The sequence below is a fragment of the Belonocnema kinseyi genome, chromosome 4, assembly GCF_010883055.1.
Source record: "Belonocnema kinseyi isolate 2016_QV_RU_SX_M_011 chromosome 4, B_treatae_v1, whole genome shotgun sequence".
Lineage (NCBI taxonomy): Eukaryota > Metazoa > Arthropoda > Insecta > Hymenoptera > Cynipidae > Belonocnema > Belonocnema kinseyi.
Window position 1 is genome coordinate 29,585,502 of NC_046660.1, and position 27,777 is coordinate 29,613,278.

General features: G+C 28.5%; 1 protein-coding gene across 1 annotated transcript in view; it reads right to left on the minus strand.

Annotated features, from left to right (window-relative positions):
• LOC117171570 (acid sphingomyelinase-like phosphodiesterase 3a) overlaps nt 1–27,777 on the minus strand; it is a 207,162-nt gene that overhangs the window by 83,494 nt on the left and 95,891 nt on the right. Inside the window, exons 2-5 of the mRNA XM_033359005.1 lie at nt 23,957–24,027; nt 23,775–23,840; nt 9,997–10,168; nt 2,325–2,530 (exon numbers count right to left, since the gene is read on the minus strand). Of these exons, the coding sequence (XP_033214896.1) occupies nt 2,325–2,530; nt 9,997–10,168; nt 23,775–23,840; nt 23,957–24,011 (499 nt within the window). The 5' untranslated portion in view covers nt 24,012–24,027. The remainder of the gene's footprint in view (nt 1–2,324; nt 2,531–9,996; nt 10,169–23,774; nt 23,841–23,956; nt 24,028–27,777) is intronic.

Genomic DNA, 27,777 nt, shown 5'->3' on the forward strand with positions numbered 1-27,777 from the left:
ATTATTTCTTTCCGAAAAGCATCTTTGATTAAAATAAGATTTGTTGATATTAAGAAAATTATTTTATTCGAAGTAGATAGCTTTGAATCGAAGAAAAACCTTTAATTGTCTTTAATTCAAAAGAAATTTTCGTGAATTAAAAAAAATTGCTTTCAATGCAAGAAAATCATTTTGGTCTCGTACTCAAGAAAATATTCTTTTAACAAAGATTTTTTTACACAGAGAGGATTATTTTGTTTCAAGAAGATCCTTTGAGTCAAAGACCTTCTCATATAAAGAAGATTATTTTATTTCATTTGACTTAAAAAAAATCATTTGCTTCAAAGATCTTGAATCGAGGAAAAATATTAGTTGGCCTGCTATTCAAAGAATAGTTTTGCTTATTCAAAATAATTTCTTTTATTTCAAGAAGATTATTTAATTAAAAAAACATATTTTGTTTAAAATAAGATTCACTGATATAAAGAAAATTATTTCATTCAAAGAAGGTTGCTTTTAATTAAAGTGAAATATTATTTATCTCTTATTCAAAACAAATTTGCGTTGATTAAAAAAATTGCTTTTAATAAACAAAAATTATTCTTTGACTCATATTCAAGGAAAAGATTGTTTCAAGGATGATTCATTTAATCAAAGAAGGTTCTTTGATTCAATGATTTTCTCATATAAAGAAAATTATTTGATTAGAAAGGATAGTTTTATTCAAATGAGATTTGTGAAATTGAAAAAAATACTTTGATTCAAGGAAGATTATTTTGAATCAATGAAAAATATGAGTTGATTCTTATTTAAAGAGATTTTTATTACTTTAAAATAATTTCTTTTAAAACCCAAAAATTATTCTTTAGCTCGTATTCAAGGTAAAGATTATTTTAATAATGATTCTTTCATATAAAGAACATTTTTTGGTTTAAAGGCTTTATTAAACGAAGAAGATTATTTTATTTACAGAAAATATTTTGATTCAAACAAGATTCGTTAAATTGAAGAAAATACATTGATTAGAAAAAAAATTGTTATGAAACGAAAAAAAAAATTAGTTGGCTCCTATTCAAAGAAGAGTTTCATTTCAAGAAAATTCTTTGATATAAATACTTTCCTAAATATACAAGATTGCTTGAATCGAAGAAAATTTCTTTGACTCTTTTTCTTTGATTGAAAATAAATATTTTGCTATTTGCTTTTTATCTGATGTTATTTAGATGAAACTATAAGGAAACAAATGTACTATTTTTGAAGGTAGTCAGAGCGTCTGCTGGAAGCCCGTGATTCCACAGATTCATAAAAGGATGTTGAAGTTGAAAAAAGATTTTTTGATTCAAAGAAAATGTCTTTCTATCTTTCTCCCTGATTCAAGGAAAATATTTTCTAAGTAATTGTTGCAACCTATTATAATTTGGATATAATCTAAAGAAAGAAAAGGTTTCTATTCTTGAAGGTGGAGAGATCGTCTTCTGGAAATCAGTGATTCAACAGTTAGATAATAAGGGTAAAATACAAGAAGATTCTTTGATTGAAAAAAATTTTTTCAAATCATTTTTTTTTTATACGGGATAAATATTTTTCTGAGTTAAATTCTAGTGTGATAATAAAATTATAAGAAAACAAAGGCACTAACTATTTTTGAATGTGGTGAGAGTCTTAGCTGGAAGCCATTGATTCTAGAGAGTCACATAAGTTAGGTAAAATATTAAGAAGATTTTTTAATTCAATGAAAATTTCTTTTAATCTCTTTCTTTGAATACAAAATAATATTTCTCTGATTAACTTTTTTTATCTGTTGTAATTCGGATAAAATTACAAGGAAACAAATGCACTAATTCTTCGTGAAGGTGGTGAGTGCCTCAGCAGGAAGCCAGATTCCACAGATTCATATAATAATGGTGAAGTTCGAAGAATATTCTTTGATTTAAAATAAATTTCTTTGTATCTTTCTTTGTGATACAAGGCAAATATTTTTCTATATAAAATATTGTTGTAATTCTAAAATTAGAAGGAAATAAGTTAACTAACTGTTTTTGAAGGTGGTGAGAACATAAACTGGAAGCAACTGATTCTGTAGATCCAGATAAGGAGGGTGAAATTAAAAGGAGATTTTTGGATTGAAAAAAATCTATATCTTTTTCTTTTATTTAAGGAGAGAGGCAGTAAGAGCCTCTGCTGGAAGCTGGTGATTCTAAAGTCAGATAAGGAGGTTGAAGTTCAAAGAAGCTTCTTAGATTCCAAAGAAATATCTTCAAATAATTTTCTTGGGGAAAAGATAAATATTTTTCTAAGTTAAATGCTGATCTATTAATAAAATTAGAAGGTAAAAATGAACTCACTATTTTTGAATGTGGCGAGTGCCTCTTCTGGAAGCCAGTGATTCCAGAGATTCGCAAGGAGGGTGAAATTCAATCCAATGTCTTCGTGTCCTAGGACTGGGAACACAAATTGCTCACTGAAGGTGTGAGACAGAAGATCCGTCAAATTCTTCAGACATTGCAGGCGCAATTCTGGGCTCATTCCGGCAGCATGCGATAAAGCGTCTCTGTAACAATGGTGAATAACGAATCAAATAAATTAAGTTTTAGACTTCTTCAGCTGAAAGGTGCAATTGTAAAACTCGACACTCTCAGTCCTAGATTGTTTTCTCTTCACAAATGCAATTAGAGAAGCGAATGTAAAATAATTAAGTTATACAATTATCAGCGGAATACAAATTTGTCACTCTAATTTGCAACTAAAGTAAAATTATCCTTCGTGCATAATACCAAACCGGAGCACAGTGGTGAAAATCCGAAATTAATTATTCAAAACGTCTACCGTTATAATTCATTAATTTTTCTCACTTTCTAGCCTATTTTTAAAAAGAAGTTTACAAAAATTTAAGGACCGTAATTCAATTATGTAACAGCTTAAGGGTGGAAGAAAGGCGTTAAAACATTTGGTTACTATTTGTTACGTTAGGGAGGAGTAGGTCCTTCATTAATGTACTTAATTTTTGTGAATCCTCAAAAAATTTCTTCTAGCGATTATCTTTTTAGTTATGAATGTTATTAATTGTTTGAAAATTTAACAATTTTCTTAAAAACACATCCCTTTTTGTTGATAATTTAAATGGTATGTTAAAAACTCGTCTTTTTGGGTTAAATCTTCTATTATTTTTCTACGAAATTAACGTTTTGTTTAGAATCCATATTTTGTAGCAGTTAAGACAACTGAAATCTTTTTTTGATGAAAACTATTTTTTCTTAAAAATTTACCTTTGCACAAAATTCAGCTGCTTAAGTAGAGTTTTAATTTTTCTTTGACAAAAAAGCAACTGTTTGGTTGAAAACTTAAAAATCTTGTTAACAGGTCATGCTTTTTTGTTAAAAATTCGTTTATTCAGCATAAAATTAGATTATTGTTTACAATTCTTATTTTTCATTGGAAAGTAAACTGGAATCTTCTTGGAATAAAAATGTAACTATTGATTTTGAGGTTTTTCTTATAATTTGTCTGTTTTAGGAGAAATTTTATTATTCTTGAATAAAAATGCAACTGCTTGTTTGAAAATTAAACTTATTTTTGCAAGTTTGTCTTTTCGATTGTGAAATTCACATGCTTTAGCAGGAATGTCATCTTTCTTAGAAAAAATGTAACTATTTGGTTGAAAATTCAAGAATTTTGTCAAAGTCATTGTTTTTGGTTTGAAATTCTGCTGTTTTGTTAAAAATTTAACTATTTCTTAGAAAATTTACTTTTTGTTTAAATTAAATATTTTGTTGTGGAAAAGAAAACTGAAGCCTTTTCTGGATGAAAATTCAATTATAGAATTGACTGTATTTTTAAAAAATTCAAAATTCATCTTTTGCAAGAAAATTTTCATCTTTCTTAGGTATGAATGCAACTATTTGGTTGAAAATTAATACATTTGTTAAAAAAGCCATCCTTTTTGGTCGAAGGTGCTACTGTTTTGTTAAAAGTTTATTTTTAGTTTAAATTTATATTCTGGTCTTGAAAAATGAAATTAAATATTTTCTGAATGAGATTTATACTTCTAAAAACAGTAGTTTTTTTATTAAACATGTATCTGCTCTGGTACAAATTTAATCGCGCTTGAATAAAAATACAACTATTTGGTATAAAATTCAATTATTTTGTTTAAAAGGTATCCTTTCTGGTTTAAAAAATGTGTCTTTCTGGATTGACAATGCAATATTGTTAATGGACACTTATTTTTACATTCTTATCAGAGAAGGTATTAGATTTATGTAAAATTTGACCACCCCCCCCCCCGCAGTTTTTGTCAAATGTCCACGTTTTGGGAACCCCTAAATCCGAAAAGCAGGTTTTTACGAATGCCTATCTGTCCGTATGTCTGTATGTCTGTATGTCTGTATGTATGTCTGCATGTCTCTCTATGAACACGATAACTTTTGAAAAAATTAATCTATTAGATTGGCCTTTGGTACACTTTTTTAGGGTCCTAAACTAAAGGTCAAGTTCGTTAGCCAGCCATTTTGGATGAAAATTCAAAAAGTGGGCACATTTTGAATATTTTTGAGACCACTTTTTTCAAAATTCAAAAATTCTCTGTACGGTCATTCATAGTATTCAAAAAATGTAACAATTTATAGCAATGACATTTTTCAGAAAATTAAAAATTACTGGAGTTATAGCATTTTCAAAATCCAAAAAAACAAACTAAAATGAACATTTCAAGCCAAACAACGCACGATATGAAAAAAGTAAGAAGAAGAAAAACTTTACTCTTTGAAAGCCCTACATAATTACGATAACAAGTTCTTTAATTTGGTCGAAAAGTTGAAAATTCCAAATTTGAACGTACGAAAAATTTTTGAAACCACATTTTTTTAAGATTTATAAATTTTATGTACAGATGTTTATATTACTCAGAAACTCAAATAATTTATACAAATGACTTTTTTCTATGAAAAGAAAATTATCAGAGTTATAGAATTTTCAAAATCCAAAAAAACAAACTAAAATGAACATTTTAAGACAAACAACGCATGATATGAAAAAAGTCAGGAAAAGAAAAACTTTGGTTTTTGAAAGCCCTACAGGATTGTGATAACAAAATTTGTTAATTTTGTCGAAAATTTGAACATTTCAAATTTGATCGTACAAAAAATAATGAAAAATCCAAAAATTCCATTATTTGGTCAAACTATGAAAGATACAAAAAAAATGAAGAAGCTCAAATTGCGCGCCCTGGAAAGAATTACAAATTTATAATAAATCACTTTTCGATATAAGCTACGAAAAAAATGAGACAAAACTTGTTCATCCAAAAAAGAGCTCTAATTTTTGATAGGACACGTAGTTTTTGCTTTAGTCGTAAAAGATAAGATGCTAAATAAAAATATTATATATTTTTTTAAAACCGACACAATGTATGAACTCAAATTACCAGACAACAGTTGTTTGCCTAAACAGATCTATAAATTTATTATTAATGATTTTTCGATAGGGCGATCAGATTTTCTTTTAGTCTCAAAACATAAGATTAAAAATAAAAAATTTAACTTTTTGTGAAAAAGCAGAAAAAAGACAAAAGAGGACATACAGTTAGGCTCCTATATAGGACCCTATATAGGTTTCTGTATTAGACCCTATGTAGATGCGCATTAGTTCTTATTTTATCGTAAGAAACAATATTAAAAATTTTTTTTAAATTATAAAAACAGCCAAAAGAGCTTTAACAAAAGAGAGTCAAAATCACAAAATTACAGTTGTTGGTTCGTTCACCTTTGATTTTAAAAGGTCTGTGCCCGAATGCGGAAGAAATGCAAAGACTAAGCGCGGAGTGCGATTGCCATCAGTCGCTTGCCTTAGGTGCGCTCAAACTCTCGAGCTAAGCTTTTTAACGAAAGAGAATTCACAATCACAAAATTACAGTGGTGAATGTTTTGAGTCTTAATTTAAAAATGTTTGCACAAGATAAATACAACATCGAGTGCGAAGCGCGAGAATGAACAGTCGCGCGCCCTAAGCGGGCGGGCAGATTTTTTGTTAATAAATTCATGTTTGATCTTAAAAAGTCAAATGGAATCTTTTTTAGATAAATGTTTCACCATATTTTTAATTTTCTTTTAACAACAATTTATCTGTTTAAAGAGATATTTCATATTTCTTGGATAAAAGTGCAACTATTTAATAGGGAATTCAACAATTTTGTTCAAAAGTCAATTTAGTTGTTAAAAATCTATCTTTTTGGTTAAAAAATTTAATTTTTTTCGTAGAAAATTATTTTTTGTTTGAAAATTTATACTTTGACCGTGAAAAGCCAACTTCAATCTTTTTTGGGTTTGAGTATTCAATGTTTTTTAGAGAGATTTGATTTAATGATTTTGTTGAGAAATTATTTTTGTAAAGACATATATTTTTAGTTGAAAATTTTGTTAAAAACGATCGTTTTTAATTAAAAATTCAACTGCTTGTGTAAAAGTTAAACTACATAATTAAAAATTGTTTTTTTGCCTCTGGTTAAAAAGTTAACGAAAATTTAACTGTTCAGTGGAAAAGTCTTCTTTTTTCGTTTAAAATTAATTTTTCCATTTCTTTAAGATTGATCTTTCAAGTTCAAAAATTTTTTTTTAGATTGAAATTTCATTTTTCTTAGGCAAAAATGCATCAGTTTAGTAAAAAATTAATTTCTTGCGGAAGTCATAATTTTGTCTAGCTTCAGTAAAAGTCTTTATATGTTGAAAATCCGTTTTTTTGTCTTAAAATCCTTTTTTTTTATCAATTTTATTATTTTTATTGTAATTTAACCTATGGGAGGATAGAAAAGACATTTTTTTGTTTAAAATAAATTAATACATTTGACAATTTAAACTTTCTGTCCGAAATACTGTTTCATTCCGTTTATAAAAAGTGTTATTTTAAATATTATTGCAAGATTAAAATTCTGGTATTTTAATATTAATAATTAAGTAAAATGAAAAATAAGTCAAGGAAAAATCAGGGAACTTTGAAAATGAAGTTCTCGGCCTTATTCTATCAAAAAAAATTATTTTAAAAAATTATAAAAAATATAAATTACCTACAGTAAGAGGGGGGGGGGGGAGTAGATTTTTTTTTGTAATTTTTTGTTACAGGGGTGGAGGGCTCTTAGAGAGGGCCTGTAATCCGTTACGTAATTTAAGAACGGTCCCTTACTGATTATTGTTTAAACATTACTTTTTTAACTGAAAATTTTAATATAAGACATTTGAGAAAATATTCATATTTTTCTAAGAAAAATTCAAATAATTGATTGAGCATCATACGCTTTTTTAAGATTTCATTTTTCAGTTAAAAAATTATTTATTTAATTTTTGGGCTAAAATTTAAAATATTTGGTGGATACTTGTACTTTTTTGAAAGGACAATGTTTTAAATTTAAAGATTCATGATTTAAATTGAAAATTCATCTCTTTGATAAAAAATTTATCTATTTTGTTGGAAATTTATTTCTCAGTAAATAATTAATAATTGCACTTAAAGTTAAAGTATTTCATTTTTTTTGAAAATTGATATTTTTTGTTTGAAAATTCAACTATTTGGTTGTACATTTATGTCATTTTTTTTTAAATTCGTATTTTTTGGTAGGTAATTAATGTTGTTGGTGGAAAATTAATCTTCTCTGTTAAAACTTTTAATATTGGGATGAAACTTCAACTTTTTTGGAAAATACATTTTTTGATATGAAGATTCATTAATTTTTATTCAAAATTTCTTTATTCTTTCTTTAGTCGAAAATTTATATCTTTTTGCAATTTTTTTCTTCATAAAGAATTAATTTTTAAATTAAAATTTTTTATTTTTAACACAACGATAATAGTTTTTTATTTGAAATTCATGTTTTTATTCGTTCAGAATTTGTATTTTTTTATCGAAATTTATTATTTTGTTTGAAAATTCATGATTTCAATTAAAGCTTCATCTCTTGTTTGAAAATGTATCTCTTTTATTCGAAATTGCTTGTGCGGCAGCGAATTAATTTTTTGCATTGAAGGTTTGACCTTTTGAGTTTTTATTCAGAATTTATTTTTTTAAAATTAAAATTCAACTAATTAATTGAAATTTGGAACCCTTCGTTAAAAGTTTATTTTTCAGGTTAAAAATTTTTATGTTCTTTATTGGGTTATAAATACATGTTTTTTAGTCAGTTTTTTTTAATGCATGATTTTTGTTCAAAATTCACTTCTCTTAATGCAAATTTCTTTTTTAGCAAAGAATTAATTTTTTTAACTGAAAGTTTAAATATTCCATTCAAAATTTTCAGAATTTGAATATTCTATATTTGGTTACAAATTGATCTTATTTAGTGGACAAAAAAAATTTCGGCGAGAAAAATCGGAAATGTTATTTTTTTGAAGTTAAGATCATAGGATGAGTGGGTCACGTGACCAGATTCCTACCTTACCGTCACTTTTTGATTTCTTAACTTATTTTCAAACGAAGCCCCACATCGAGGTAAAAATCTTAAATAATAAAGAAGAAGCACTAAGAAAGCTGGCTCTGGTTCTAAACTTTAATAAATAGGAAAAAAGCAATAAAAAATCATTTACAAAAAAGACTTTTTTTATAATTATTAAAACTTAGGACCAGACCAATCTTTCTCAGTGCTTCTTATTTAGTATCCAACATTTTTAACTCGATATAGCGCTTCATGTGAACTTAAGTTGGGAAATAAGAAAAGTGCCGGTAAGGTAGGTATCTGATCAAGTGAGAGAACCGACTTTAATACAAATTAGATATAAAAAAATTGCTTGTACAAACAAAATTATGCAAATTGTCTATTTGCTTACTTAAATAATTACTTTAATAATAATTCTTAATAATATTTTACAGCAAAACAAGCCTGATAAGCTATGACAATCCATTTAGATCTAAAGTATTTTTTTCCACACAAAAGATTGCATTTTTGTTTTTGTTACCTTAAATTATTAAAAACAAAGCTAATCTTTGATTGTTAGCAATTTCTATATTTTTATAAGTCTGATATGCTACTTTAATACATATTATATTGCAAAAAATTGTCATTGTTTAAAGTAGGAAAATTGTTTATTTGTTAATCAAATTCGTCCTAACTAACAAATAAATGCCCTATTCAATGCACTTTTGCTAAATTTGTTTTTAAAAAAGGCTAATAGGTGAAAAATTAAGAAAATTGGGTTCAGAACTAGAAACATTCTAAATTATCATGACTGGTGAGAATCTGACTGGTGTATTCAAATAAATAGCATGTGCTTAAGTAGATAAGGTGACATATTAGGGGAAAAAACTTCACTTTATGCAGTTTATAAACTCGCAACGGTCTGTGAAAACAGCTTTCCTGATAAAAGATTCAGCCAGCTAACTACGTAAAATTAGTTTTTAATAGTTTCTTTTTCATTCCAGACCCAGGAAAAAAGGTAATCACAAGTCTCTGTACTTTTTTTTAAATTGCAATCTCGAGGCTAACTCACTTTCTACTTGCAAGAAAAGGTCGCGAGCTGCGAGTTGTCATTTCGACTGGAGCTTTAGAGGGCGAAAGTACATTAAAATCCATTAGATGCGTATTTTTTCTTTTGATAAAATAGGCCTTAGTTTCTAAAATCAAGCATTTACGCTTGAGCGATACGCGTGAGTGATACTCGTGAGTGACACGCTTGAGCGATAAGCGTGAGTGATACGCGTGGATGACACGCTTGAGCGATACGCGTGGGCGACCCGCTAGCGGTTAGGGTTAGCGCTCAATCGTGCAGCACACGCTTATCGCTCAAGCGTATCACTCAGGCGTAAATTCTTAAACCTTGATATTTTGGAAACTAGGCGCAATTAAATCCAAAGAAAAAATACGTATTTATTGGATTTTAATACAGTTAAATTTTATTTTTGAAAATTTTACGTTGGTTAATTAATAAAATCCCTTGAAATGAAAGTAAAAATAATAATCTTACATGTCGGTTCTGATTTTTCTTTCTCTGGAAATTGACATGCATTGCAAGCACATTCTTTGGACACTATTACACTTACCCGGTCCACAGAACAAATTCGATTCCTTTTCCGTGCTTCTCTCGCATAGCTTGCGCTGCAGATTCTATCAATGCCCAGGGCGAATCACAACCATAGCTACCAAAAGTTCCAGCTAATCTTTTATATAACCGCATGTGCTCACTGTCCATATTGTTTCGCATTTTCCAACAACCTGGAAAAGCAAATGCAACTAGATTAGATAAAAAGTAACAATTAAAAATATTGTCTAGTTTTAGGGCATTAAGAAAAACAAATTACAGATATTTTGTATTAAAAATAAAGATTCCCTATTTAATTTATTTCGATCTCTTTCTTTCAATCTTTTCAATAGCTTATTGACAAGGGCACTCGACCGGCAATCGGAAGATATTTGGTTCGATTCCCAGCGGAGGGAGGAATTCATCTTAGTTTGTAAAAATGTTTTTTGTTGTTGTTATAAGTGCAAATTTTTAGTTAAAAAACAACTTTCTTGCTCTCTGCTCTTGATTAATAATTTTTTGGTTGAAATACCATCTATTACACTCTGCGTTAAAAATTCTTATTATTTGGTTGAAAATTCGTCTTTTTTTACTTAAATTTAACTACTTTTCAGTTAAAAATAAAAAAAATTTTGTTTAAAAATGCAACTATTTGATCAAAATTTGAACTGCTCTGTCAAAAATTTACTTTTTTCATTATTATAATATTTTTATTGGAATTAAATTGTTTTTTAAAATATTTTTTTGTAAAAAATCATCTCTTTCGTTAAAATTTCATTTCTTTAGGTTGGAAATTCATTCTTTGAGATTAGAAAAAATTTTGGCTGAGAATACACTTCGTTTTTTAATATTTTTTATTAAAAAATTCAGCTGTTCTTGATTCACAAACTTCTTTGGTTAAAATATCAACTATTACATTTTTTATTGTAAAATAATTTTTTTAAAGATTTCTGGTTTCATTGAAAAATTAATCGTGACCTAAGTTAAAAATGTTTTCATTTTATTTAGAATTCGACAATTTGGTTTGAAAGACATCTTTTTTATTTAAAATGCAGCATTTTGTAAAAAAGAAACTAGTTCCTTACATAGATTGAGAATTTAACATTTTTTAAGAAAATTGATCTTGTTTATGTAAAAATTTATAACTTTTAGTACAAGTTTCATCGTTTCATATTTTTGGTTACAAAATTGATGTTTTTATTTGATAATTTTAGGGTTTGGTGAAAAATTGATTCCTTGTTAGTTTTTCAATCAATTTTTTTGACTGCAAATTTAACTGTTTGATGTTTGGTTGCCAATCTATTTTTTTCAATGAATAGTTTAACTTTCTGGTTCAAAATTTCTGTATTTTGTCAAAATACATCTCTTATCGTAGAGAATTAATTTTTTTAGTTAAACATTTTATTGATAGATTGCAATTGTGTTTGTCTTAAATAAAAAATAATGTTTTTAATTGAACATTTAATTAGCCCATGTTTGATTAAAAATTTATATTTTTTATTTAAAAACTCAACTATTTGGTTTGCATTGTATGTATTTTGTCAAAAATGTATCTATTGAGATAGAATTTTACAGCTATTTGAGTACAAGTATTTATAAAAAATTTAATCTACTTTGGTTGAGAATTCTACTATTTTTCTGAAACTGTTTCGTTTATGATTAAATTCAACTGTTTTTTTATATAGAATGAAAATCTCTCATGTTGAAAATTAGCTTCGTTTCGTTGAAAATAATAACAAATCTTTTGAGCATAAAAATTAAACTTTTTGGCTGAAAACGTAACTTATATTCTTTTAAATTATTTTTTAATCTAATTTGAATGAAAATTCAAGTTTTTTGAAAAATTCGTCATTTTTCCTTGAAAATTTTTTTTTACAGATTGGATAATCTTTCATGTTTGAAAGTTCAATGCATTTCGAATATTCATCTCTTTTGGTGCCAATTTTGTATTTTTATATTAAAAATATATCTCTTTAGTTGATAATTTATCTGTTTGGTTTGAGGATTTAAATATTTTATGGAAAATTTGTACTTTATAATTTAACAGCTTTTCTTCTAAAACTGGAATATCAACAATGTATTAATTTTATATAAAGAACTAGATCTCGTTTATTAAAAAATAATTTTATTCTATAGAGATTCATTTCTTTCGTTGAAAATTATTCTTATGTGGTTTAAAATTCGGCTTTCTGTAGAAAATTTGTCATCTTTTTCTTCAAACTTTTTTTCTTTTTTTGACTGGCTGAAAAAAAAATATTATTTTTTTTAATATTAAATGAGACATTTTTGTTCAAAATTTATATTATCGGCTGAAATATAAATTTTTTTCATTTAAAAATGTATTTTGGTTGATTTATTTTTTACGTTAAAGATTAATCTTTTTTGTTGAAAATTTAACTTTTATCTGGATTGCTTTTTTCCTTTGAAAAGATTTATACGAAATCTGCCATTTTGCCTCGAAACATCAATAATTTGGTAGAAATTTTTTTCTTTTAAGCGAGTAAAAAATATTCTTGCATAAAACAAAATTATTCCATATGAATTTTTTTAAAGAACGGATTCCCCCATTTTTACGAAAAATCTCCTTATTTCCTCTATTTTTATAGCCTTTAGAGTCTGATTAATTCATCAAGACTTCTCTGAACAACAAAAGCGAGCCATTTTTAAAACAAAAGATTTGTAAAACCACTTTTTATTCGAAATGTATTCTGAAGAGTGAAAAGCGAGAATGTCAAGTACAAAGCTCAGAGTTAAAAGAACAGTGCCCGCCAGCATCACACAACAAAAAAATGAGCGACAGCACTGCATTGTACATATGGAATCTGAAAATAAAACCATACACTTTTTATTAATACGCATATTAAAATTAGGTTTAGAAATGATTAATTTTTCATGGAAAAAATTAAGAATAATTTAAAATAAAATTCAGGTTACCAAATATTATTTAATAAATATTCTGGTTTTTTTTCACTTTACACTTTAATTCCAGTTATTTTTAAATTGTGAGAATTAGGGATAAGAAAATAGGTATTATTAGTTTTTTTAATTTATAAAAATATAATTTTTATATGATTAGGGTGGACGTTGGGCCGGGAAATGAAAGTGAATTTATTGTCTTAACGGAAATTTTACAAATTTGCAGAGAAAAAAAGTCTGTCAATTTTCATTTCAACCTTTTTTTTCAGTAATTGGTTGAATTTTTATATTTTAAAATTATGATACAATACAGTTTAGAATCTGTAATTAAAAAATCTTTCACAATATAACTGTTCCATTTTATATTTTAATTTTCGAACGTACACTTCAATTTAAAGACTTTTTATATAAAGTTTTAAAAACTCAAATAATTGAAAATTAGAAGAGTTTGAAATCGACGAATTGGGATGACAAATTTTTTAGTGGATTAACTGTAAATATAAATTATTGAATAATTTTTTAATCTGAATTGTAATAAATAAAGACTTGTATTTAATTTCAAATATTATTTCAGTCTTAAATATTCTATTTTTAGGCCATTCATCAATTTGAAATTTTTTAATTAAGAAAAAGTGCAATTATGTAATAATTAGAAATATCTGAACTGAATAATGATAAAATTAATATTAAAAAATGAACATTGAGCGTTACATTTCAAATTTTTATGTTTAAAAAAATTTAATTTGTGAGTCAAATTGTTAATTTCGATTCATAAATAGAAATTGAAGACTTATTTTTCTTTTAAAAAGTTTGAATAAGCTGAAGAGATATTTAGAAGTTTTGAAAAAATTAAAAATTTGACATTATTTTAAATATATTTAATGAGGAATCTACGTGCAATGAGAAAATCCGGTTATTCCTGCAAAATATAGATTTTGACAGTTTTTAAACCAAAAATTTAGAAGCTTTTTAAGAATTTGAAAAGGCTTGAGAAGAGTGAAAAACATTTCGTTGGAAAAATCAAAAAGATTTTCAATTTTCAAAAATTAATTTTATGGGAATATTAATGAAGATTTACAAAGATTTGCAAAATTATCAAAAAGGAATGTGAAAGATTTTGAGTGAATTTTTTTTATTCGGTAGGATTTGAAAAAATTTTTAATTAAAAATTTACTTAAAATTACTAAGAATTTAAATTTCAGAAATTTAAACTTAAATTTTAAAAGTTTAAAACCCAGGATTTCCGCTTTAAGTGCTTCAATTTGCAACTTAGTTTTTATTGCTTAAAGAAGACAAAATTGTTGGCTTCAAAGCTCAATTTTTTAAATTCATTGGTTGTAACAAGAGTCTGTAGGCCGGCAAAAAAATCAAAAAATGACTGGAAATTTTTTTCTTTATTTGAAACGGCCACCCTGAATATTATTGTGAAAATTAAAACAAGATTTTTGAATATTTTAGATGTTCTAGAAAAGAATCTATAAGATTTTAAAGATTTATTTCTAGGATTTTTTGTTGAAAACCTATCTTTTTTGTTAAAAAATTTTATTTCTTTTGGCTGGGAATCAAATTTTTTCATAAAAACTTTTAAGAATTTGGTTACAATTTTTTTCCGTCGTAATACAAATTCTTAGATGATAGAAAATTAAACTCTTTTCCAGACAATTAATCAGTGCAGGTATAAAATTAAATTCTTGTTATAAAATAGTCTCTATATTTCAAAAACTCATTTCCTTTTGTAAGAAATCAAACTTTTTTGTTTGTTACTCAACTTTTTTCGGCAAAAATTTCGGAAAACAGAAGTTCACGAAACTAAAAACTTACAAAATTTAAAATTAACGAAATTATTAAATTACAGATATTTTAAATCCCGAAATTTCAAATTTCTTTAATTACTAAATTTCTAAAATGTCAATTTCCTGAAATTTTGAATCCATGAAAAAAATCTCGTGTCACTTATTTATAATAAAATTTTTTTTTAACTTGTACCGAATGTCTAACATTATTTTACCCTAATTTTTAATTTTTGTAATTTACCGATTTCGGTATTTTAAACATTTGTTTATCAACATTTTCCATCATAAATTTTTTAAAGTTTTTCTAGTTTCAATGTCTAAATAGCTCACTAGGTAATTTTAAACTTAGTGAATTTTCATTTTTCCGTAATGCTTGAATGTGCAAATTATATTTCCAATATTTTTAAGCATTGGGGAAAACTTGTCAAGCTCAGCGATTATTTGAAAGATTTAAAATTACCTAAGAAATTGGATAACCCACATCCTGGATATAAATTTTATAATAGGATTAATATTTAAGTTTCTCACAAAAATAGAAACCTCAATATCTGCGCAAACTTGAAACAATTCTCTCTTCGTATTCTTTACGTGCTTTGAAAACATCGATAAACTCATAAAAAGCATAAGGTCATAAATAAAATTGACCAATATGAAACAGTTTTATTTGATACGTTGAAGGCACGCTTTATTTGAATCTGCACTAATAATTTAATAACAACCCTCTCAAGGTTGAAATTTAAAGCCAGGAACTGTTTACCGCGGGCAAAACATTTGAAAAATAAATAAAACGTTACACTATAAAATAATACTGTAAATAAGGAAGTGAAAAAAAAATTTTCTTTTTTTGTGAACTTTTTTACCAATAAAAAATGTAAGACAGTTAAATCTAAATTTAGTATCGGTTTTGGGCTGAAAGTGTCTATGAATCAATATTTTTGAAACTGTATTTCCTCTCTCCTGTTTCAAGCTCTGTTTTGTCACGCCTGAGTGAACACCGCACATCCCCCGCCGCTACTTTCACCAATCTCTGCAGCGCGGCGTCTGTTCTCAGAAATATTAAATACATAATAATTTAATCCAGATTCTATAAAAGTTCGATTTTCAACAAAATAGTTGGTCTTTTAACTAAAAGAACAAACTTTATAATTTTCAATGGGAATAGTCAAACTTGCGAAGAAAAGTTGAAGTTCAGCGAATAAATTCGAATTTTTAACCAAGGACATTAATTTTTTCCTAAAAGACAAATTTCCAAGAAATTCCACGAATTTTCAAACAAGTAGTATTATTTTTAACACAAAACGATGAATTTCAAAACAAAATGAAATCCTTGAATTTTGAGTTTAAAAAAGTAATTTTCGACAAAAAACTTATTTGAACCTGTTGAATTTAACCGAAAAATTAAAAATTTTAATTTAAACGAAAACGATAAAATTTCTACCGCGATACATGAATTTTTAGAATAAAAATACGAATTTCCGAAAAAGAGTTAAAATTTCTGTTCAACACGAAGAATTTTTAAGGAAACAGTTGAATTTTCAGTCCAAAAAGACTAATTTCTAACAAACTACAAAAAATCGTCTACCAAATAGTTTATTTTTTACTGCAATCGATGAATTTAAAAACATAAATAGAATTGTTCAAATCTAAGGTTATTTTAAACGAAAGTAAAAAAAATTTGAATTATTTTAATTTCGCCAAGAAACAACGAATTTGTAACGAAATATTTGAACAGTAAACTGAAAGAAATTCATTTTAAACCAAAGGGTAATATTTGAATCAAAAACAAAATTTTTAACAAAACAGATCAATTTCCAAAACCAAAAGATGAATTTTCAACAGGAATAAAAAAATTTGTTAAAGAAATTTTGTTGAAAATTTTGTTGTTTGTTTTTGGTTGAACTTATTAACTAAGAAAATGAATCTTCGAAAAAAAATGTACAGACTAGTTTTAGCAATAACTTCATTTTTCAAACAAAAAGGATGAACCTTCTATCAAAAAATAAATTTTCATTTTCCTATTTAACAAAAAATCCGATTTTTTAACAAAATACATGAACTCTTAACCAGAAATATGAATTATTTATTTATCGTTAAATTTTGGTTAAAAAAAAGTAACAGTTAGCTTTCCATCATAGAAAACTATTTTACAACCAACAAAAATTTCTAATTTTCAGTATAATATTTAAATTTTGTACTAAAAAGATAATTTTTTACCTGAAAATCTGAATCTTCAACAACAAAAAATCAATAAAAAAAGGAGTTCAATTTTTAACCAAACGGTTAAATTTTTAACCAAGAAGTTGATTTTCGAATCAAGAAGATTAATTTTCTGCACATTTTTTTAAAACAAAATACACGAATTACCAAACAAATAGTTGAATTTTCCAATCAAAATGATAAATTTTCATACAAAAATGTATTCGGTTAATTAAAAGATTAAAAAACTAATTTTCAAAAAATAAAACGAATTTGCTTAAAATTTGAGATAAAAAAATGATTTTAAAACATAACGAGTTACTAACAAAATTATTTAATTTCCAAATAAATGCTTTTATTTTCAGCCAACAAGATAAATTTCATAAGAAAATAGTCTAATTTTCTACAAAAAATACTTATTTGCAACAAAAAGTTAACGTATAACAAAAAAGTTAATTTACGACAAATAGTTAAATTCTTAACTAAAACGACGACTCTTAAAAAAAATTACAGATTCATTTTTAAGCCAAAATTTGAGTTTTTAAACAAAAATGATGATCTTTGAGCCAAGAAGATTAGTTTTTAACAGAAAATCGAGATATTTATCAAATTCCATGAACGTCGAACCATAGTAGATAAATTTTCTATTCAAAATGTCAATTTTGATCCAAAAATGTAATAATACATTTTAATTTTTGAAAATTATTAACAAGAAAAAAACTAACGCTTAGCAAAATAGGAAAAAAATTTCTGAAAAGATGAATTATCCATTAAAATTATGAATTTTCAAAAACAAAAAAGAATTTTCAAGAAAAAAGTGCAACATTTAATCAAACAGTTAATTTTTCACTAAAACGTTGATTTCTTTAATAAGAAGATTAATTTACCACAATAAAGGAAGAATGATCATCAAAATATACAAATTTTCAGACAAATGGTAGAATTAAAAAAAAAAAGTAAAACAAACATAACACTTTTTTAACCACTTATATTTAATTAAAAACAAAAATTGTTAACAAACTTGTTGAATCGTCAATCGGAACAGATTAATTTTTAACCAAACGGTTGCATTTTATCAGAAAGGTCAAAGTTTCTACGAAAATAGATTAATGTTTATAAGAACGGGACGAATGTTTAACAAAATATATACATTTTCAACAAGTAAAGATAACTTAAAAAGAATAAAAAACGATTTTTGAACAAAATATGTAAAATTTAAACAGAGTAGATTATTTTTTTTACAAAAAAAGATGAATTATCAAAAAAGTACATAAGTTTTAAATAAAGTACATTTCAACTAAAAAAGATGAATTTTTAAAGAAATAATTGAATTTTAAAACAACATATATAAATTATACGCTAAAATAAGAATATTTAAGTTTTCAGTAAAGAAAGTTAATGCTAAGCTAAAGATAATACAAATTTTCAACAAATTTATTGAATGTTTGACTTTTTAATATAGCAGTTGCATTTTCAACGTAATAATTAAATCTATAAGTCAAGAGATGAGTTTTCCAGAAAAGAGTTTAATATTCAACTGGAGGGTGGAATTTTCAACTAAGAGTTTAATTTTATATGTATAAACTTTAATTTTCAATAAAAAATAAAATAAGGAAGTTTTCAGTTAAATATAGCAAATTTAAAAAAAAATAGTTTAATTTCTAACAAAAAAGTTGAATCTACAAAAAAAGCTGTAACTGAGCAGTTCAACATTTTATCAAGTATGTCACAAACTATCAAAAAATAGGTAGATCTGAGTGAATGAAAATAATCATAATATTTTGCTGTTATTTTTTATATGCTCAGCCAATTTAAAAAGATGGTATTTCTCATAACGATAAAAGTTATTTCGTCCGCATGAAATTGTCAATATTTCTTTATTACAAAAGTGAAAATTCAACAGAAAATTGTTTGAAAATAAAATTTAGGAGAATTTACTGTTAACATTTTCAAGAAAACCACCGTTTTTTCAATTTTCTAACCTTCTTTTTTAAGTTTTAATTTAATTTAATTTTTTTTTGCAAAGCGAGAGAACACGTTTCGCCTGATTTTCTATAAGGATCAACATATTGTCTCCCCTAGGTATTCCGAAAAATCAAATTGTGGTTAGTCTGTGAGTTAAAAAGAATTCAAAAGTATTAAACTTATTGTGAAAAGGAAACTAATTTACAAAAGTAAATGAAAGTAATTTCAGTATAAAAGTGAAAGGAAAGTGGGACGATGGTCGTGGGGGTTTCAGCGTAGGCTTTGAACCCATTCCATCGACTTGCGGGTTCGATTTCTGCCTCGCACTCTGGAGTGGTTCGGAACCCACCTTAAACTGTAGGTCCCCCTCTTACCACCAAGAATGCGTCTAGGAGGTGTTCAAAGGAATAGGGAAGAAGATGCTAGAAAAAATGTAAACCCTTAGAGGTTCCATTAGAACCTTCCATTCCAGAAGTGGAAAGATTATTGATAATACTATTTACATTAGGAATTTGCTTCTTATTTTAGAGGTGTGGGTGTTATGAGTTTAGTGATTAAGATGTAGCAGGAGGGGAGGTGTTGAACGCTCGGCTAATTGTTGAAGCTCACGAGACAGAGTGATGCGCCTTGGCCGAAGTCCGGGGAAAACTGGTTTCTTGAAAAAAGAAAAAGGGGTGAGGATGAGGGGGCCACAACCATTGTCTCCTCTTGTGAGGGGGCGATGGTTGCGACTCACAATTAATGATCTCCTTGAAGAATGATCGGACTGCAAGAAGTGTGGAAAAAAGCCCACAAGAGGGAAAAATCGCAAACATCTGTTAATTTATTTTATAGAACAAAAGATGAGAAAAAAAGAATAGAAGGAAGTGGGGGTATAGGGTCAAAAATAAGTTATGATTTGTCGAATAAATATTTTGTAGATTAGGAGTCCATATTCGGGTTTTATATTTGAATGTCTATTAATAAAGGGATTTAAGCGCGAGAGGATCCCGAAAGCTTTCCCTTTAGTTTCATGGATATGCTGCTTCCTATTAAGACGTTTATGAAGTTTACCCCCTAGGCATTTTACGGAATTTTCCCATTCTATTGGTTCGTTAAACATTTTGGGTGGATTAACTTTAACTGGTCTTCTGACTGAGAAACGACTTGATTCTGACTTTGCTACGTTTATCTGTATTCTCCATAGTTTAGCCCAAGCCTCGATGACTTCAAGAGCTTCGTTAGGAAGTTTAAAATTTTTTGGAACGGACCAGGAAGAAGTGAATAACGCGGTGTCATCTGCACATAGTCCAATTGAAACTTTAGGGAACTTAGGGATGTCATTTACGTAGACATAAAAAAAACCGGTCCTATAATGCTGCCTTGGGGCACATCCACTCGAAGGAGTTTCTATTTTGAGAGTGTCTGGCCTATTTTGACCGACAATTTTCTGTTAGAAAGACAAGAGTTTATAAAGAGGATAAGCCCTCTTGGGAAATTTTAATTTATTAGTTTTTTTAGCAGTCCTACATATCAGATACTGTCGAAAGCTTTTTCTATATCGAGGAAAACAGATCCAGTATATTTCCTCGATTGAAGTTTAACATAATGAGTTTGGTTAGCTTGAGCATTATGTGCTGCATCGAGTGATCTTTTCTAAAACCGTATTGTTAAGGTTTAAGGATGCTGCTTTCTTTGAGATGAAAGTTTACTCGATTATTACTTTTTCAAAGATTTTGCTCATTGTGTTGAGAAGACTAATTGGTCTGTAGCTGGTTGGATGATATGGATCCTTGCCTTTTTTCTGGAAAACTAAAATGTGAGCTATTTTCCAAGATTCAGGGAAGTAGCTTAGTTGAATACAGCCATTGAAGATAAGAGCAAGTAGTTTTAGGCAAGAGATGTGAAGCTTTTTGAGGACTAGATTTGTAATTGAATCAGGGTCAGGAGCTTTGTTATTTCTAATAATTTTTATTTGTTTTGTTAGTTCCTTATGAGTTATTTTATTGAAGTTATCAGTGCTTGGGATTTTGAGAAATTTGGAAACAATTTTTTCCCATTCCGCAATGTGCTGAGGATCGGATGGCTCGTCATGTAGAGCGAAGTTACTTTCATAATTTTCCGCTAGGAGATTTTCTTTATCGATAAGAGAGAGAGAGAGAGAGCAAGCGTTTGGTCTGGATTTCTGAAAAGGGGAATATTAGTTCGCGGCTTTGTTAGGGCTTTAGTCATACAATATATAGAATTATCCTTGATTTGAAGTTTACCGACTTTTTTATTCCAATTTGTGCATCTGTGCTCTAGAACTTTAATTGCTATAGTTTTCCGAGGGTGTTTAATGACATTTTTAAGGATACAGCTTTTATTTTTTTGATGTGTTCAGCAGAGTTTATTGCGATTGTGGACAAGGTCTTCAACCTCGGGGTTGAGAGGTGGATCAAATTTGTTAATGGTGGTCGGAGGGACTAAAGTGTAAATGGCAGTTCTTTTGCTAGAGGTAAGATTAGTTATGGCTCCGTCAATTTGGCTAGCATTTGTTATTAAAGGTTCAAAATTAAACAGTGTTTCTCGGGTAAAGTCGAATATTTGCCATTTGTATTTTGCAAAATTATAGCGTGGCGTAACCGAAGATTTTTCACAGTTTGTAAAAAGGCTTAAAAGACATGGTCGATGGTCTGAGTCTAATTTGTTAATGATGCAAGTGTCATGAGTATAGAAGTTATTTTTGGTAATGGCAAAGTCAATAAGGTCAGATTTATATTTGGTGTTGTGAGGGTAAAAGGATGCGAATCCGGTGCTGACACTGAGAGATTCTTATCATTGATAAATTCGAATAATTGTTTTCCAATTTCGTTAGTTGTTTTGCTATTCTAAGCTGAGTGTTTGGCATAGTAATTATTAGTTCGTGATGATCAATATTTTCTTGAACTAGAAACGCGGCACCTCTATTAGCGTTATTTCTGTACAATTTATATCCACGGATTAGGTCGACGCGCAGGGATTCGTGTAGTAAAGTTTCACTGAGCAAGCGAATGGTGATGTTAATTTGGTAGAGGTATATTGCTAATTCGTGTCTTTTTTCAAGGATAACCTGAGCATTCCAGAAAATTGTTTTTAGTGTGTTGTTATTGAAGTTCGCCATTTTCTATATAAAGAGAAAGTATATTACTAATTATCTCGGCGTTTGAATTTATAGCTTCCGTAATATTGATTTTTCTCTCCAATATATCGGTGGTTAAGATTGCAGCTCTTTTTAAGAGGTTTACTAGATTTATTTTTATATCTAGAGTAGGTAAACTTTTATTGGCAGTGATTGCTGAAGTGTTTTTGTTTTGTGGGATGGGAATTATCGCTGAGGTTGATGCTTTAGCTCGATTAGTAATAAGTTTTGATATTTTTGATGACTGTTTAGTTTGAGTTTTCGTTGTGTTCGTTTTTGATGCAGAGGCGACGGCTATGCTGTAAAGCAGTAATTTTTGAAAAATTGGGGCATTGACTACTAGGGTACTTACATGTGTCGGATTTTCATTTGGGTCAATCTGTAGAGCTGGTTTAAAGGCAGCAGTTTCTCTTTGTGAATTTAGAGATTTTGGTTTATTATTAGGGTTTTAAGAGGCTTTTCTAAAGGAAGAAGAGCCCCTGTAATTCACGGTGTGGTCTTCAGCGCAGTTAGCGCAAGTCACATGTCAAAGACATGGTGGAATCTTTGGCACTTGTAGCACTACGAAGTTTGCTTTGGTTTAACGTAGGATTCTACTTTCATTTTTATGAAGGCAATGGACTGGTGATTGAGAAGCCCCTTTGCTTGTGGAGTATTTTGAACTGTTATCAGAAGCTTAGCTTAGTTTTTCGGTTTCTCATGCGAGCGACCGACGTAATAGTGTATCCGTCCTCTATGAGTTTAGAAAGAACTGAATCTTTCGAGTATGGAGTGGGGATATTCCGAATGGCGGGCTTGATAGATGGCAAGTTAATGATTTTATACAGATAGTATTTGAAGCCTTGCTGCTCTAGATTAGTTATAATTTTACGGGAGTTTTCAATATAAGACACGCAAACTGAATAAACATCTGGTCCGATGTTATATACTATGGGTGGGTACTGAGTGGACTCTTTCAGGACTTAATCGAGAATTATGTAGGTGTGGTTTGCCTCGTCCACAATTACATTAATTAGGGTTATTTTTCCTGGTCCTTCTGAGTTTCTGGTTTTATTGTTAATGTTAGATGGATCTATTACTCCTTTTAGGTTAGGCTGCGCGGAGCTAATTACTGATGTTCTCAGGGTCATACTACTTCCTCTGATTGAAGTTGCCGAGGATTGGCCACTATTATTGCTGTCCAAAGCTTTAAGCGATATTTAAGCGAGTTTTCCCTTCTTACTCCTTACGGTTACTTCCGAAAAGTTGCTTTAAACTTCTTGCTCTTCCATTTTAGTGATGGCTACTTTTCTGGGGGTGCTGCTTTCCCCTGGACAGAAGATTTGTTTTGAGCTCTGTGACATGGGTGTCACAGAGCGCAAAGTGATTCATTAAATCCACTCGATGCATCTGATAGACCAGAATCTATCAATCTATCATGAGCGTCTCATCAATTAAAAAAAAATCAACCTAATGTCTGCTTTCCAAATTACCAATCTAGACCTGGTTTCTTGGTTTCGTAATCTGAGATTTTATGAACTTCACTTCGGCGGCAGTGCACCAGTCGTTTCGGTCATAACACTAAAAGTAAGCATCTTCGGATTGGTTCGCTCTCGCCATGGAATAGTCTACAAAAGTCGCACGTGAAAAAACGCGTTTCCTTGTGGGTTTGTGGGTTTGGCTTAACCTTACTTTTCCCAATAATGTAAAGGATTAATAAATAAAATTATAAAAAATTATTAAATAAAATAAACTATGAGGTCGTGACTAAATAAATAATGATTATCCTGCTAAATTAAAAATAATACTCACTGTTATCATTTGCCTGAAGGGAGTACTTTGGATCATAGTGCATGTCACTAAGATGCCAAAAGTATCCTGAAACATAAAAATATCGCTCATTGTATAAAGTATTACGCATACAAATAAAGTGTTTATTATATTAACAACCACAGGAAATAAATTAAAATTTAGAAGATTTATTTTGAACTCACCTACTTCACCATGCACTGTACATAAACACGTTAACAGCAGCACATAACGGATCATCTTCTCTAGTTTCAACCTAAAACAAAAAAGTAGTTCATTTTTAATTATCTCCTTTATTAAAAGAGAAAATTTTAATTCGATTTAGATTTTATTCTTCTCCTGAATTCTCAGATGTATATATGGAATTCTCGAAATCCTATGAATTATCTGAATTTCTTGAATTCGTCGAAATTTCTTCAATTGTTTGCGTTACTTTAATGATTGTGGAACTTCCCAAATGCGTCGAATTTCATAAATCATCGTTATTTCCTAGAACTCTTTAAATTTTCAGTACTTAAAAAATTGCCTGACTTCCAAGAAGTTTAAAATATTGGCAAGAATTCAAAAGAATTAAACGAAATCCGGGATTTCGAGATTTCACAAAACTCAGAATATTTGGTAAATTCAAAATATGTACTAAATTCGAGGAATTCTGAACATGTGATGATTTCACGGAATCTAAGAAATCCATGGATTTAAGAGATTTTTTATAAATTTTAGAAATTTAAAAAATTGAGAGATTTCCAGGAATTCAGAGAAATTCAGAGATTTTAGATAATTTAGAGAATTCAAGAGATTCAGTGAATTAAGGGCGAGATTCCACAGACTTATAGATAATCTATTCAGTTTAGAGATTTCAGAATATTCAAGGAAATCAGAATATCGTGGGATTTTCGGAAAATCGAAGATTTTAAGGAATTTAAGGATTTCAGGGAGATTAAAGAATTTCAGACATTTGAGATTATTAAGGGAATTTAACGAATTCGCATAATGAAAGAAATACACCAAAAAGTAATTTAAAAATTTCAGAGAATTTAGAAAATTAAAGAAATTCAGTAGAATTGAATGATTTCAAAGGATCCAGTGCATTTCGAGGAATTCAAACGATTTCAAGAAAGTTTTAAGAATTCCAATAATACTAGGAATTCAGAAAATTAAAGAATTATAGATAGTTCAAGAGTTTAGGATAGTTAAAGGAATTTAGAAAATTCAAGAAATTCCGAAAAATCAAGGAGTTCAGAAAATTCAAAGAATTTAGACAATTCAAAGAATTTGGAGAGTTTAGGGAATTCAGAGAACTCAAAGAATTTGGAAAATTTAAAGAATTCAGAGAATTGAAGAGATCAAGAGAATTCAAGAGATTCAGAAAAATTGAGGTATTTAGAGAATTCACAGGATTTAATAAATGCAGAAGATAAATGATGTGAGCAGAATTAGAGAAATTCAAAGAATTTGTCAAATTCAGAGAATTTAGAGAATTAAAAAATGCAGAGAATTCAAGTAATTCAGCGAATTTAAAGATTTCAGAGAACTCAATAAATTCAAAGAATTCAAGCAATTCAGATAAATTAAAAAATTCAGTGAATTAAAGAAGTTCACAGAATTCAATGGAACAGAGAATTTAAAGAATTTAGAGAATTCTAAGAGTTCAGAGAGCTCAAGAAATTCACAGAAATTAAGCAATTCAGATAATTCAAAGCATTCAGTAAATCCAAGAGATTCATAGAATGCAAAATATTCAGAGAATTTAGGAACTTCACTGAATTCAAAGAATTGAGAGAATTGAAGATATTCAGTGAATTGAACGTATTGAAATTGATCAAATTCAAGAAATTCATAGCAATAAAAGCTTTGGGATAGCTTAAGGATATAAAAAAAATGCAATGTGCTAAAATACTTTAGTAAATTAAATGAACTCATGTTATTACTAATCTTTCAGGAATTTAAGTATTCAAGGAATTCTATAAATTCCTCCAATGCTCTAAAATAGCGCAAATTCTCTGTATCTGCGTAAATAATTATATTCTTAAAATATTCGTAATAACCTGAATTCCTTGAATTCACTGAATCCTATAAATTCATTGAATTCCCTCGAATCCTTGAAATATCTAAAATCTTTTAATTATCTGAATTTCTTACACGCTCCCAATCCATTGTATTTTCTGAATTCTTTGAATTCTCTGAATCCCTTACATTTTTGAAATTGTTCGAATACTTAGAATTCGTAGAATGATCGGAATTTGTAGAATTGCCATAATTCATGGCATTTTCAGAATATGTGAAATTCTCAAAATTCCTTGAATTCGTAGAATTCCAAAACTTTGTTGATTTCTCTGAATTTTATAAATTTTTTATATACTCTGTATACCTTAAATTCTCTGGATTCCTTGAATTCTCTGAGTTAATTACAATTTTATGATTCTTCAAATTCTTTTGATTACTTGAATAATCTAAATTACTTTATATTATAAATTCAAGAAATTTTTAAACTTTGAAATATTCATGGTTTTTAGGGAATTCACCTATTTTCAGGAATTCTGTCAATTTAAGGGTTGCAGAGAATTAAATAAAGTTAAGGATTTATGAGATTTTGGGGAATTTAGAGAATTCAAGGAATTCCGACAATCAAAGGATTATAGGTAGTTCTAAGATTTCAGAGAGTTCAATGAACTTCGATAAATAAATGAATTTAAAAACTTTAGCGAATTCAAGGATATTCGGGTAATTATTGATATTTTAGTACTTTATGACATTCTGAGCACTCAACAAATTTGGAGAAATTATTTAATTAAGGAAATTCTGATTATTGAAGGAATGTAGGAAATTCCGAATATTAAAAAAATTCAGAAAATTCAGAATATAGAAGAATTTCAAAAAGTTCAAACATTTTCAGGGATTCAAGAGCATTTTAATTAAAAATAATGAAATAAAAAGTAATGAGAAAAGTCAGCCTCGTATAACGAGATAAAAAAACATACGAAGGGGATATGGAGGCTGCCTTCTTTTTCCCTCTATTTTTTTAAACATTAAAATGGAGATACTTGAGAGTATAATAGCTAAATTTAATTAATCTTTTTTTTTTTAATTTTCAAGCATTTTGTATTTAAACCTAAATTTATTAGCCTTTTTTTCTTTTAAGTAAGTCTCCATTTAAGTATAAGTGTCGTATCAAAACTCGACTGAAAAGCATTAATTCGGAAAAACGATTGTATTTTGTAATAAATTATTCGTGACGCGTTCACAGATATGGAGAAGCAGAATTCGATTCCTGATCTGAGACGCTGAGCGAGGCGTTGCGAGGGGTAAAATTCCCCTAAAGTCATGTGGCGTAATTTATGGGAGGGGCGGGGGGGGGGGGCGCTGAGCCGAGCCGCGCCCGCGCCGACCTCTGATTCACTCTATAAAATGTTCTATAGAGTATAGTCTGCAGTGAGCGCAGCGAGAGTAAGTTGTCGAGGTGGCTGCTGGTGATATTAAACCGGGAAACCGGGTGGTTTGCACATACAAACACCCAACTTCTCCTCTCCTAAACCAACATAACACTTTCTTGACCGACGACCGCAAACAAATTGCACACGGCGCAGTTATCTTTTGATGAATACTTTAGCGCACGCTGACGCTTCACTCGAGTTTACGTTTATTAGATAACTTTATCAGCTAGGATACACACATACATGTTAGTCACACCTTACCATCCATGAATAAAGTTATCGATTTTTGGCTATTTTTACCTCCTCCCTCTGCAATGCCCCTCTCGTTAAATAACAGTTTTTACTAAACCCCCGAAAGTGGGCGATGCCCATTTGATCACTGCATACCAGCTTTCTCTACCCCCTCCACGTAAGTCTTCCTCATGTAGCTAAGGAATTACCAGATGTTGTTTCTAATCCTTGCCAGTAGGGCCTCTTTTGTATTTATGAGAAATAAAATATGAAATATAATTTATTTTTAAATTTTTACTTTAGTAATTTAGAAATATTTTACTTGAAATCGACTTTTTGAAGAC